The sequence below is a fragment of the Crinia signifera genome, chromosome 4 (assembly GCF_055691185.1).
Source record: "Crinia signifera chromosome 4, ASM5569118v1, whole genome shotgun sequence".
NCBI classification, from domain to species: domain Eukaryota; kingdom Metazoa; phylum Chordata; class Amphibia; order Anura; family Myobatrachidae; genus Crinia; species Crinia signifera.
The window spans coordinates 40,268,797-40,284,258 of record NC_139220.1 but is presented as its reverse complement, the minus strand read 5'-3'; the positions used below and the strand labels follow the sequence as shown (position 1 = coordinate 40,284,258).

Below are 15,462 nucleotides of genomic sequence, written 5' to 3'. Positions count from 1 at the left end.
CCCCATTAGTAATTTGCTTCCATTCCCTTCTTGCTCTATGGAGAGGTGCTCTGGTCACATTCCCATAACTATGTAGGCATACAGCTGGAAGAGGTGGAACTATGAAGGATTCAGGCAAGTCCCAGATCACAAGAATAAATAGAAATACCGCTCTCTGAGTTTTTTCAGCTCCACGTCTCTTTCACCCAGCAGCTCCGAGATGCTGACAAAGTAATTGTGCTCCAGATTCAGAAGTGTTTCGGAAGCCGGGGAATGGATAAGGTCATGGTAAATATCTGCAAAATCTTCATCCTGACTGGGTTCCTCCGGACGTGCATGTTCTAGGGTGGTCTGTAGGGAGGGGAGAATATAGCTTATAAATCCAAGTTATACTGTATGAATATTAGTCGGGGTCACAATTTTGTCAATATTTTATAGCAAAAGGGATAGGCTGGGATAGACATTACAGTCTTGGCCCGTGTTCAATCCCTGTGGAAAACCGGCAAAGATTCACCTTTTCAGTATTCAATCATCGGCATTTTCACCCATTCACATTTTTTTTTTTTTTTAAGGGGCTGCAAAACGGATTCGCTGATACACACGGTTTTTGTCAATGCAGGATAAAATCCGCACTGGGATTGAATACGGGCCTTTATGACCATGACACTCAGACACACTGGAAAAAAACCACAGCATATCTTTGCTTCGCACTAGCGGTGCTCTACTGCCCCCTAGTGGTTTAACTTTATTTTAGCTTGAATAAAAGAGCATTTTAATGCTAGAGATGTTTACATACACATATTTATTTATTGTTTCTTATATAGCGCACACATATTACGCAGCGCATTACAGAGTATAGTTGCACATTCACATCAGTCCCTGCCCCATTGCAGCTTCAAATCTACATTCCCTACCACATGTACACGCGCGCACAGACATTCTATTGACCGACCAGTATATTTTTGGAATGTGAGAGGAAACCCACACAAGTATGGGGAGAATATACAAACTCCGCACAGTTAGGGGTGGCAATCGAACCCTTCACCTCAGCACTGTGAGGCAGTAATGCTAACCATTACACCGTCCGTACTGCCCCCAGCTACAAATTGCATTTTACCACACACTCACACCCCCCCCCCCCCCCCCCCAGTCCCTTTATCCCAGTGGTCCCATCATGGGATCAGAAGAATTAAAGAAGTTTAAATGTACTGATCACCAGATCCTGGTGACAATCCCAAAATCTGGCATTTTTAACATGCTTAAGTTCCCTGATCATCGCATGCAGCTGAAGACTGTGATTCGATCCTCCACCGGTGCGTGTGTGCCGAGTAATAGCACCTGCAGATGTACGGGGGACATTAGTAACATGGAGATACATCAAAGCTGCCATTCAGCATTGTGCAGACATTGATCTGCAATCCATAGGGGGATGGGAAAAATTCTGCATGTTACAAATTCCTAGAACCATCACATCACATAAAATGGTCTAAGAATCTACAGTAATTACGGCTTCCTCACCTCTGTATAGGCTTTCATCCAGGTACTGGCCAATCTCCCAACATCCACCTGACCGGACTTCACCGATTCCAAAGCCTGCTCAGCTTCTCTGTCAAAGTCTTTTATGCTTTCCTCCTCCACAAACTGACAAAGAGTTTTTTTAAGGTCTGTGAAAATAAAGAAAGCCTTAAGCTGCGTAAACATTAGACCACATGAAAACGGTGCAATGTGGTCAACGATTGCCCTTGTACTCCCAGACAAACAATAGCGTGCACATACACACTGCGCAATCTTGCTAAATATTTCAGCCGTGGCCACATCCAGGAGTATGCTGTCCATATCTTCCTGCATGTTCAAAAGATCAGTAGAAGCATCAAATAACTAGCAAGAACGTGCATTGTGATAGAACGGACACACTGGATGATGTAAACGATTTGGTGTTCAGAACCCATCATTATTACAGCTTTAAAACCCTAGTGAACCGTATTCACTGTTTGCTGTTATGCTGCGAAAGAAAGTCACCTATTCATAAAATGACAATTGATTCAAAGCATTCAACAGACCATTTCATTTAAAAGTTCAAATCAAGTATGATGAACTATTGCAATTACTTGTAATACTCAGCATTCCGATGTTATATCAGCAAGCGACATCGTTTTAAACAAATGTAATTTAAAAAAAGGTTTCTATGGAAGATAAAATACAGTAGCATGAACATAGCAACAGCCATGGCTAATATATTCAATTGTTATATTGCGCCTGATCTCCCATCTAAAGTGATAGGAGATCATAAGGGGGATATTCAATTGACCAATTTTTTTTTGCTCGATATGGTCAGGTTAATCCCCTGGGGATATCGAGCTGAAATGTTGGTGAAAAACAATTGAATACCCCCCCATGAGTCATGTTCCCACAAAGGGGAATATTCAATGCGGTGTGAAGACGGTCGGGGTGGTCCGACAGCCGTGACCCGGTCGGCTCGACTGCAGCCCGGCAGGCGGGATTCGATGTCCCACCGCTAAGTGCCGAAAGGGGGGGGGGGGGGTGGGGTGTGACCACGAGATACGACCATAAATCGTCGAGCTGCAGTGGGCCCGTTCTGCCGAGATCCCTGTTCAATGCGGTCGGGGAAAATAGAATTGAATAGTGCCCCGCCGCTATTTCCCCCGTCGGGAATAGCGGCAGGGGATTGAATACCCCCCCAAAGTGTGTATTCACCTGTACACATCCTTACAGCTGGACCGTCACTTTATGTAGCTTGGATTCATAACCCTCATCATTAACACTGCACACATACACCAACCTTATACTACTGTATGTGCAATGTGTCAAAAATAATGGCCCTGTACTGTTATACCAACGATTTTTAGTGTGCAGCAGATACAGCTATTGGGTAAGTAGAATTATCTAGTCAGGATGCTGAAAATCCTTAATGTAAATGGAGTACAGTGGCCCCAGAGTAATAGCAGCCTGACAGCCAACTAGGGTGTTCTAAGTTACAAGCAACAAGTATGTAGTTGGTACAGGCTACACAAATCAATCTATTTCTCTGCTCATATAACAGAAAGTAGACAAAATAAATATATTACCTGCTTTGGCGCAAAGCACTATTGGTGTTTTGCGCCAATTGTGTTTTAATTTGAATAATATGCAAATCAGACTAGTGGGTGTGGCTTAAATGGGCAGGCTCAGAAATCACGTCCTACCTTGCTCTATGAAGCAGGGCAGCTTGTGCAGCAGCATCAGACGGCCGTGTAAGTGATCAAGGTTTTCTTGGACGGGGAATTGGAGCGGGACTTTCAGAACAAAATTCTGAGATCCAGCTTGGAATTTGTACACAAAATCCCTCTCCGTGTAACACGCTTTTACTTTCCCAGGCTTCATTGTTCCTTCAATACGAGCTGGAACAAAAAGAATATGGATTATTGTATGCTTGAAGGATAATTATGGTATAATACAGCAGGAAAACTAATGACAATATCTGTGTGTTGCAGTACAGTCGCCATTTTCTTGAAGCCCACCGCTTTTAGGTGAATGAACTTTAATACAGCTAATTTCCAGCATACCCTATATAGATGGAGCAGCCAATGGAAGGGGGCGCACGAGACGCTCGCGCGCCCCGTTCCGTCAGAGCCCTCTGCCACCCTCAGCAGCTCCCCTCGATCCCGCCCGTGTCCCTACAGCGGAGACGGGCAGGGAAACAGCTCCCCACCGCCGGCCTGACGGGGAGGTGCGTCAGATGGAGTGCCTCTCTGACAGCTCAGGGAACCTGGCGATTCCTCAGGCTGGCTGGGAGGCGCTCCATCTGGTCTAGAGCAGACTCTCTTGGGCCTGATTCAGACCTGACTGCACGGCTGCGAATTCGCAGGCCAGGCAATTATCCATAGACTGAGCATGCTTACGGCTGTGATGAAAGCCTACTATTTTTTTTTTTTTTTAAATCGCTGACCTTTCGCAAGGTGTTTGACATGATGCTGGTGATTGGGGGGGTGGTAACCAGCCGTTTTGTGGGAGTGTCAGGGAAAACGCAGGGTGCCCAGGCATTCGGATGGAGGGCGTGTATTGCAACCATCGAGTAAGTCCAGGACTACGCACAGACTGGGAAAAGGATTCCACGGTGAGCGGCTTGCGAATAAATTTGCAGGCGAATTCCCATCCACCTACTTTCCGTAAGCTTTGCTAAGCCATTCACAGGCTTGCAAAGGGCGGATTTCACACTAGTGGGGCAGAGTATACGAACGTGTGATCTGGTCTGAATCAGGCCCATCGTGTGTACAGCACAATAGTACTGGACAGTTCTCCTAAGGCAGGCATGTCCAAACTATGGCCCTCCAGCTGTTGTGAAACTACAAGTCCCATCAGGCCTTTCCACAGTTTTGCTATTAGGGAATGCTAAAACTATGGCAAGGAATGCTGGGACTTGTAGTTTCACAACAGCTGGAGGGCCACAGTTTGGACATGCCTGGGTAACAAAGATGCCTACTTAATGCAGATTATGGAAATATTGGGAGACTCCTGCCATGTAGCCCAGTGACGTCATTCACCGAACAAGAGGCTCTGTTGTTATACTGAACTATCATCTCTACCTGTAACAGGAGGTTTCTAACCAATTCCCTTAACCCTATAAATGACAAATGCTGTATCATATTTGCTGTACATTGACTGACATGTAACAGCACCACCGTGTGCATGTACCAGCAAATGCCATTAGACCCCATTCCTTCATTACACTGAAGCACAGGTTCTCAAACTTGGTCCTCATGAACGAACACGGTGCATGTTTTGCAGGTCTCCTCACAGAATCACAAGTGAAATAATTATCTCCACCTGTGGATCTTTCAAAATGTGTCTGAGTAATGAATGCACCTGTGCACCTCCCGGGTGACATGGAAACCGTGAACTGTGTGGGGTCCTGAGGACGGAGTTTGAGAAGTCTAGAACAGTTTGTGAAATGCCGCCGTATTATTTTATTTATTTATTAACAGTTTCTTATATAGCGCACATATATTCCGCAGCGCTTCACAGTATAGTTATAGTTGAACATTCACATCAGTCCCTGCCCCAGTGGAGCTTACAATCTATATTCCCTACCACATGTACACGCACACACAGACATTCTAGGGTTCATTTTTTTGGAAGCCAATTGACCTACCAGTATATTTTTGAATTGTGGGAGGAAACCAGAGTACCCGGAGTAAACCCACGCAAACACGGGGAGAATATACAAACTCTGCAGTTAGAGCCATGGTGGGAATGGAACCCATGACCTCAGCGCTGTGAGGCAGTAATGCTAACCATTACACCATCCGTGCTACCCTATGTCAACACATTTTGACCTAACATCGCTTTTACATCAATCATACGTTGTCACCGACATTCACAACAACGACTGGCAGCAGGAGGTCGACAGTGATGTTGGGTTAAAATATTGACATCATTAATGTGTACACCTGCAAAAAAATTTTGACACGGACACAATTTTGACACGGTCAACATTTCCAGGAGGCTGAGGGTTAACTTAGAGATAGAGAGTGGAATTCTGTAAACTAAAAATGCGCTAAAAACGCATTATTTACCGCATTGTGGGATGCACTAAAGACCCCCGCTGGGCACCGCCAGCTTCTACATCGACCCCAAATGGACCCCTGCCAATCCCCCACACCTGTGTCTGGGCAGCACAGCGCTGTGCTGCCCGGACCAGTGACCTCCTCCTCCCTGCACTGTAAATCCTCTTCCGGGTGCAGGGAGCAGGAAGAGAGCCCGCCCCGCAGCCGGGTAAGGGAGGGAGGGGAGAGCCGCCGGGACCCACTGCACATCACCGGCCAAATCGCAAAGGACAACTTAACGCAAGAGCTGTCCTTTGCCATAATTATCGCATATGTTAGTGCATATGCGATAATTATGTCTGCGGTAGTCTGCGATGAAGTGCGGGTGCGGATATGAGAGAATCCCACCCAGAATGAGAATAAAAACAGTATGTGGACAGTCTAGCAATGTCAACAAAACATCAGTGTCGGCATTGCGACATGGTCATTGGCAATATTATAAACATGCCGACACTGACTGTAGAACATATACCACCTTGTATATATTTGCTATTTTGTGTCCATAAATACCATAACCCCTATTACGGATATAAGGAAAAGGAGATTTCCCCTCCAGTGTGTGCATGGACTGATAATAAGAAATCAGCTTAGATGGTATACGGTCCTTCGGTCGACACATATAAGGTCAATATGCATTGGGTCGACAACTGAATGTCGACACAACCATTATGTTGACAGTCAAAATGTCGACATGGGCTTTTTTTGTTGTTGTTTTTGAGCCAACATGTGCCGACAGGCAGTATTTCATGCCCTACCATCCCCTACTGCAGGCATTCCCAACCACGGTCCTCAAGGCACACCAACAGTGCAGGTTTTAGTGATTTCCAGGCTTGAGCACAGATGACTTAATTAGTATCGGAGGGATTCTGATTAATCCATCTGTGCTGAAGCCTGGATATCACTAAAACCTGCACTGTTGGTGTGCCTTGAGGACCGTGGTTGGGAATGCCTGCTCTATGGCTTGGTGGGAGAATATAATAGTGTGGCGAGGGAACTTGACAGTTAGATAATGGGACAGTTGTGTCCCTCAAACCATGGACCTCCCTAGTTAACCCCGTTATATCAGCGCAGGGAGAAGTAAGGACTCATGGTGAAATGAGAGTACCTCGGTCAGTGACGGTGAGAGGTAATGAATGAAGAATTAAACTAATGGGTTACCCCATTACCCCGCAACCATTAATCAATATCTGTCATTCTGGAGCTTGTAGTGTCCAGTCCCAGGGGTGCATTGCTGGGGGGCATCCTATCCAGTGGGGCTGCTGTGACATTTGTCACCAGGGAGAGGAGAAGGGCGAGACAACAGCCTCCCTGCATGGTCCGGTGATATAATAAAAACCAAAATGGTCCGAAACATATAAGGAGGCTGTAATCTCCCCTTCCCCATGTCCCCGATGAAAGTTATCACAGGCACCTCCCCGGACTGGACACCACCCAGACAGGCACCCCCTGTTTTGGGGCCTGGTCTGGTTCCGGTTTTCACTTAGGGCGAGATGTACTAAGCCATGAAAAGTGATAAAATGGAGAGTGATAAACCACCAACCAATCAGCTCCTGCCTGTCATTTTTTTCAAACACAGTCTGTGGCATGGCAGGTGGGAGCTGATTGGTGGTTTATCACTCTCCATTTTATCACTTTTCATGGCTTAGTACATCTGGCCCATAGTCCCGAAATTACCTTCCTACTAGTTTTGACAGTCTGTAACCATCCACTTTGTTTTATCCCTATTCCTAATTGTAAAGTGCCGTGGAACTTGCTGCACTATTTAACAAACTGTTAATAGATTGGTATGAATGGGGTGTGTTAGATAGGTTTATCCTTCCTAAAGGACTCTGTGATCCCTATACCCCAGGTGGCAGTGCAGCCGCAGCGTCACAGAAACCATCCTCCGTCAGAGGTTACAGTGAGATGAGTTGAGGTTACCTGCTATCTGTATCAGGGTTTGGGTTGTTGTGTTGTGCTGTCAGTCAGTGCTGCTCTGGGGCTCCCTCAGTCAGCCTTAAGTTCCGTGTGCTGGTTGCATCCAGGACAAGAACCAATCATAATGTAAGAATTAACAAAAACAGATCTTACGACTCCTCCGATTGGTTAAAAGACTCACACGTGACTTTAGGCTGCATAAGCGAGAGCTGTGTGACATTATTGGTGTGGGCTCAACGAGTGACACTTTGGCAGCCAATCACGTTTCTCCCATGTTATGGAATGGATGAGATCTCTAATTATAGGGATGAAGATAAACATCAAAAGCTCAACATGATGGCTACTAGACATCCGCCAGCGACTCTATCGATGAGATGGTAACTGAGCAGCACATTAAATTATTTCAATAGAAAAAGAATCATGATTGTGCATGCGCAAAAAAAAAACCGAAAAAAAAAAAAACCCCGCCCTTTTTGCTCATGCACAAACATGATATGCAGTATGCAGCATTTCTGGCTGGGAGGCGGAATGTTGAATGTTTACCATTCAACATTGGAATACTGCCATCAAGTGGTAAAAAAAAACAGTACCATCAGAACAAATACATTGATGGTTGAGAACCATCACTATTTGTGATGTCCATCATCAAATGAGATACATTCATTAGACTATCCCCCTTAATCGCAGCAGGAAATTTGTCTCCATTTGTGTTAAGGGCCTGATTCAGACCTGAGGAGAGGCTATGGGCCTTATTTAGATCTGATCGCAGTACTAATTTGTTCTCAAAATGGTAAAAACCATGTACACTGCAGGTGGGGCAGATGTAACATGTGCAGAGAGAGTTAAATTTGGGTGGGTTGTGCCGAAACTGAAATTTAAATTGCAGTGTAAAAATAATGAAGCCAGTATTTACCCTGCACAGAAACAAAATAACTCACCCAAATCTAACTCTCTCTATACATGTTACATTTGCCCCACCTGCAGTGCACATGGTTTTGCCCATTTTGAGAACACATTTGTACTGCGATCAGATCTGAATAAGGGCCTATATGATAATAAATGCTTGTGATGTTCTTCTTATAAGATTTATATCTTTACTATATCAGGAGTAGAAAAACTTTGAATACATCATGAAATTACTAGAAACATCTATTCATTAACGATGCGCAATATGCGCCATTAAATGTAATTATATCTTTTCCTTATATCCATGTTTTTAAAAATGAAATTCATATACATTTATAAGTAAAGCTCAATTCCCTGTAAAGCACGGTCTCCTGTCAGTATAAGTAACATGGCTTAAAAATAAAAGCATAATAAATGTCTTATAGAAAAGCACTTGAGGAATCGTGAACAGAGACGCTTGGCTCTTTTCGACATGCCAAATGAATCTAAGTGCTTAACATAAACAACATATGAACGCTTGTTTATCTATTTACGCTTTTATGATATAAAGATGCGTGATACAAACACTTCAGTAACGAGAGACAGTGTTACTCTGACATAATGTAACCAAGAGTCACTATGTAAAATAGAAAAATGCTGATTGGTGTATTGTCCAATATGAGTCCCGTTCACGTTGACCAGCCCACTGACGAAGTCTTCTAACGAAACGCGTATGCAGTAGTTAACGTTACGGGAACTCGGCCCTCCTGAGCTCGGAGCTGTGGTGTATGCGCCGGGGAAAATAACCCTGCCTGTCTGTGATGACTGACACTGGACGTCCGGAGAACACACACAGGAGGTCCCGTGAGTGACACACTCTATCAGTGAAAACCGGTCCATGCATGCAGCTTGCCAGGGATTTTACTATATGTCTAGTGGTAATCAGCCCACTGCAGCTGAATAACTCGGTACGAGTTTTGTACAGAAAGTTTTACAAACTATGGGGGAGATTCTCTAAACTAAAAATGCGGTAAACACCCCGTTATCTGGGTTTTTACCACATTTTGGGATGCCCGGTTACCGCGGCGGGGAGCATCGAGATGCCCCATAGAAGCCTATGGGCTTCTAACGCGACCCCCCACCGCCCCGCACCGACCCCCACTGGCCCGCACCACCCCCCTCTCACCTGTGTCCAGACCTGTGACCTCCTCCTCCATACACTAGGATCCTCTTCCGGTGCAGGGAGGAGGAGAACCAGCCCCCCCACCGCAGCAGCAGCAGCACAGTGCCGGGTAAGGGAGGGAGGGGGGAGCCGCAGGGTCCCAATGGGACCGGCTGACTCACCGCAAAGGTCAGCTCTTAACACAAGAGCTGTCCTTTGCCATAATCATCACATATGTTACAGCATATGCAATAATTATGTATGCGATAGCCGTCGATAGGGGGCGGGGATTTTAGAGCATCCCCCCTATATGTTTTAAAAAATAAAATTAAAAAATTAAAAAATAAGGTACTTGTTTCCTAGCACGGCGCCCACTACGGCATTTGCGTAGTGGGATATTCTGCGTAGGGGAATTTCGCATTGCATCGCATGCCATTATTGTATGGCATGCGATGCGATTTTTGTATGTAATGTATTCACTGCTCTCTGTCAGTGAATACATTAAAAAGATAGGGTGCGATAAAAAATCGCATCACATCGCCACACTTCGGGCTCGGTGGCTCGCTGCCCTCGCCACACTATATAAAATCAAATCCACGCCGACGTGGATAGTGGGGTAATGAAAAAGTCGGAGGACGCGTTCCGCCGCCGCTCGCCACGCTTCGGGGTGGCGTGGATAGTGTGGGGGTGCGTTAAATCATATTATTGTATACCTAATGTCATGGCACACACCCTATAAAATCACATGCGATTTTGTGGGACATGCGATGCAATGCGATGCGATAAAGTGGGGTACAATGAGGGAAAAAAATTACATACAAAAATCTCATCGCATCGCATGCCGCTATAATGGCACATGCGATGTGATGCAATGCGATTTCCCTACGGTGCCGTACGTAGAAAATCTGGCCGCCGTGCTAGGAAACAAGTACCAAAAATAATAAAATAAATAAATAATAAAAGCGATATTGCACTATTGGGCGCCCCCCTGTCCCTCTATCTTTTACAGATTTGTCTTGTGTGCCTAGGGATAGGGCACAAAACAGCAGGGACCAGCGGTCCTAATAAAGGGGACAGGTGCTTTTCTACCAACAAGGAACTAAGGGGTTTATTCTAGTTCATTCTTTCTGACAAAATCCTTCTTAGATGGACAAAACCATGTGCACTGCAGGGGGGCAGATGTAACATGTGCAGAGATAATTAGATTTGGGTGAGTTTTTTGTTTCTGTGCAGGGAAAATACTGACTGCATGATTTTACACTGCAATATAGATCTCACTTTGAAGAAAAACCCCACCCAAATCTAATTCTCTCTGCACAAGTTACATCTGCCCCACCCGCAGTGCACATGGTTTTGTCCATCTAAGAAGGATTTTGTCAGAAAGAATGAACTAGAATAACCCCCTAAGTTTGGATAAACTACAAAAATTCCCTAACAAACAGGGACTAATAATTGCAGGGTAGGCTGATGGCTGAATGCAGTGTATTACCAAAGCTACACATTGGTTTAAATAAAACATAGATTTATAAAGTGGGAGGATATGTCGAAACAACATATTGCGTAGCAGTTGCCATAACGGGACAATCATGGGGAAGCAGGCTAATGGGGCGGTGCCCATTGATGTAAGCTGAGAAGGGGAGACCGTCACTAAGCTGAACGTTAAAGGAAACAGCTAAGGGAAAGATTTTCATTGAGGCCACCGGGAGGCACCGTGTTAAGTCGGTGGCCTCTAACTGAAGTAATTTTTTATCAATGTCTTGCCCACATACCACTATTATACAGCCTCCTGCTCTCATGCTCGCTCACTCCCTCCCAGTGGGAGGAGACGCTCACCCACTGCTGGGAGCTGCATATTGTCCCCCACCCTCCTCCAATTCTAGGGATGCTCGTCGACCATCAATGATTTCAAATCATCGATGGTTCATGGCCGATGTTGAATACTTTTGTCATCGATGTGGGAGGACCAGATGGTTTCCCTACATCAATGGCAAAGGGGAACCGATCAAGTCTCTAAATTTTTTAAGGTGCCGGGACACGGAGCATAGCTCCGCCCCCCCCCCACCCGAAAGTCCCGCCACCGAGTTCTGATTGACCCACGACCTATTCAGTCAGATATAATAGATGACCATTGATAGCTACAACAATCGATGGTTATCCAAGTAATATTTTACTACTATCGATGGCAGGGTGCAAAATCGCCATCAATGCCAACCATCGATGGCGTCTGCACCAATGACCATCCCTACTCTGCAACAGCCAAAAACCTTTACTACTCCTCATGCCCACACAACCCTATCACTGCCCTGCCTCCTGTTTTCCTGCCCCGTAACTTCCGCCAGTGGGGACCCGCTCACCCTGTGTTGCCCACATTCCCCTATCATGCTTTACCGCCCAGCCTCCTGCTGTCATGCACCCTAACTCGCATCCAGTAAGAGGACTCAATGCCACGCTGGACCCTCACCCACTGGCAGAAGCTGCACAGTGTCCCCCACCCTCCTCTTTAGTCCCCCTTATGCCCACACACCCCAATCACTACCCAGCCTCCGGTTTTCCTGTGTCTTGACCTCTGCCAGTGGGGAGCTGCTGACTCAAAAATACCCTACTATACTATTGCGCACACACACACACACACACACCTAAACAACACGCACACACCCCCCCACACCCACAAATATCACTGTACCCTCCACACTATCAATGTACATCTTACTCTGTAACCGCTTTTTAATTAAACAAAACAATACACACCCCCTTCCAAATCATATGCTCTCTATTTAGCACATTTCACCTATAACTCAAGTTGCAATACAGGCCATCTTTCATACAATTCTAACCATATTTCTCATATACAAACGTTCACAAATTAAGGGGGCGCAGCCCCTTACTCTAGTGTGTAGAGCGCCCGTAGAGTCCCGAAACGGCGTAGGCATTCTACAGTAAAGTTTTTGCACTTTTCACTAAAGACCCGGAGTGACATCTCTTCTTTGCATGGTATATGTGGTGGCGAGCAATCGTTTCCCCGTTGATGGGCACCTGGGCAGAAGTGTTTTTGGAATTATAGGGAGTGCCGGACCTTGTGCAGCATTATATATAGCCTCTAGTGCAAGTGAAAATGAATCAAGAGGGTCCAAAAAGGCAACTACCTCCAAAAGACCCCCTGCTGGGGTAGCCAACAGAGCCCAAAAAGTAGGCACCCCAACACCTTCACCAGACGTGCCGGCCAAAACAAAAGGCAAAGGAAGAGCCAAGTGAAATCGACCAGTCTAGTGTTTAACCTCTCACACCACATGAATTGTCGGTCCTCAATAGAGGCTTAACATTTGTTCCGACTAATGTTACCAACCCATTTAATGACAAAGTGGATGTCTACAAATTTTGCAGACAATTGCGTGTCAAAGAACACTTTGCCGATAGCCACCTGCCGATGGATGATTGTCCCATCCTAATCAAATCTACATTTGATCCTGTCACCACTAATCCGTCTATTAAACATTTTTCTAAGGAAATGGATCGCTTCATTGTCTCCAACGAGCACAAGTTTACAGGCAGTCCCAATCTTTCTCGCCTGGAATTTCAGGCTCTGAAGAATCTAAGTAAAGATCAAAACATTGTCATCCACCCCGCCGATAAAGGCGGGGGCATTGTTGTTCAAAACTTAAGTGATTACACCAAAGAAGCCTATAAACAGCTCGGGGACTTGGATGTATATGAGAAACTCGTGAAAGATCCAACGCCAGCATTTAAGTCTGAATTGGACACTATACTGCTCCAAGCCAAAGAATCACAGCTTATCTGCAAGAAAACCTGCGATGCCCTCATCTCTGCCTTTCCGAGGATTCCGGTATTCTATTTGATACCTAAACTTCACAAAGATCCCTTGTGCCCCCCAGGTAGGCCAATTATTGCGGCCAATGACTCTCTGTTTTACATAGTGTCTGAGTTTTTGGACCACTACCTCCAACCGGTGGTCCAAATGCAGCCGACATTTCTGAAGGATACGGGAATGCTATTGGAAAAATTAAAAAATCTTTCCCTACTACCTGGAACCCATTGGCTGGCCACCATCGATGTGGTCAGCCTATATACCACGATTCCACATGCTAGAGGATTGGCAGCCACCTATGAACTTCTTCTGAACAGCCCAGAATACAAAGGACCTGATTTACATCTGTTCATGTCTCTTCTAGAACTCACGCTCACCCGCAACTAGTTTCTCTTCAATGGAGAAATGTATAACCAGAAGAAGGGGTGTGCGATGGGTTCTTGCGTGGCACCAAGCTACGCGAATGCTTATATGTTTAGCATTGAAAAGGCTATCTTTTTCTCAGACCCAGAAATTTCTAAACATCTGGCGATGTTTTGTCGATATATCGACGATATTTGCATTATCTGGTCTGGGGATCAAGCCTCTCTTGTCAATCTGCTGTCTAACCTTAATGATAGAGATGTGGACACTAAATTTACCTTTGAGTACAGTAATAGCCAAGTTCATTTTCTGGACGTTCAGATCTCTTTGATCAATGACACTATTGTCACAGCCTTATATCACAAGCCTGTAGAACGAAATACCCTTCTGCAGGGTGGAAGCCACCATCCCCCAGCCCTCAAAAAAATCCTTCCTTATTCCCAGTACCTGAGGATCTGTCGCATCTGCTCAGACCCTGTAGTGGCCAATAGGGAATTAGATATCCTGACGGATAAATTCTTGGCTAGAGGGTATAACAAAACTAGCCTGGATCAAGCCAGACAACGGGCTTGGAGCTTGGTCCTTAATAACTCACAGACCATTCCCAGTTCAAAAAATATCCTTAATAAAGTCATTTTCCCGTTAAATTTCTCAACTAATTCCCAATCACTGGTCAACAAAGCCAAAATGTTATGGCCAGTGGTTAGTTCCGATTCTTCCCTTAAAATGTTTAAGGATAAATCCATCATGCCAGGATATCGCAGAGGTAAAAACCTCAAACAGTGGTTGGTTCATAATGACATCAGTGATTTCAACAAAAAAGCTCCCTCCCACTTTTTGTCCCGCAAACCAGGCAATTTTCTCTGCCTGGGCTGCACAACCTGTAGTGCAATGGAAGTGGGTGATACCTTTTGTCACCCCCATTCTGGTAAAAAATACTGCATCAGATACCCCTTAACTTGCACTAGCTCCTTTGTTGTGTACTATATTAAATGCCCATGCGGCAAGTTATATGTGGGTAAAACCATCCGTCCCTTCAAGGAACGGTTTGCCTTGCACCGCTCCAATATTAGAAAGGCGTTGGAGGGTACCCATAATGATCAGCCTGTTGCCCGCCACTGTAGAGAGTATAACCACCCCATATCTTCTTTAAGATTTAAAATAATTGATTGGATCCCCCCCTCCAGCCGAGGTGGAGACCGCAACAAAATACTCCTACAGAGAGAGGCACAATGGATTGACTTCAAACTGTCTTTCCAGGTGGCATGAATGAAATCCTCAGCCTCACATGTTTCTTGTAATTTTGTTCATGTGCTGCGCTTATCTCAGTATACTCAGTTTACCTGCAGTGTCAGTATTGCTTAGATTTATTATTGTTTTTCTAGCTTGTATGCATTTCATGTACTGATCCTGTTCTCTAATTGCTGTATTTTTTTCTTTTTCTTGTTTCATGGTGTTATTTGTGTATAGGTTGCTATAGCAACCGTTTTGAGCGACTCCATGCCCCCTGGGCAAGTCAGCTGTACGCACAGGAGCGTGCAGCACTGTGATGACGTCAGCGGACCAGCGCCGGGCCGGACATGGACGCCCCGGGGAGGTGATCTTGGGTTCGGGTAAGCTATTTATTCTTGTATTTTGCACTTATTGCCTTTGTATGTCCTGACGAAAGAGGCTAATTAAAGCCTCAGAAACGTTGACCACACCGACTGGGGTGTTGCGTTTTTATTGCT

The 15,462-nt window shown here is 45.3% G+C and overlaps 1 protein-coding gene across 1 annotated transcript in view; it reads right to left on the bottom strand.

Annotated features, from left to right (window-relative positions):
• The window catches only part of FERRY3 (FERRY endosomal RAB5 effector complex subunit 3), a 48,501-nt gene extending 40,862 nt beyond the window's left edge, over positions 1-7,639 (bottom strand). Inside the window, exons 1-4 of the mRNA XM_083181622.1 lie at positions 7,503-7,639; positions 3,183-3,377; positions 1,498-1,643; positions 149-330 (exon numbers count right to left, since the gene is read on the bottom strand). Coding sequence (XP_083037748.1) covers positions 149-330; positions 1,498-1,643; positions 3,183-3,360 — 506 coding nt within the window. The 5' untranslated portion in view covers positions 3,361-3,377; positions 7,503-7,639. The remainder of the gene's footprint in view (positions 1-148; positions 331-1,497; positions 1,644-3,182; positions 3,378-7,502) is intronic.
• Between the last annotated feature and the right edge of the window lie 7,823 nt (positions 7,640-15,462).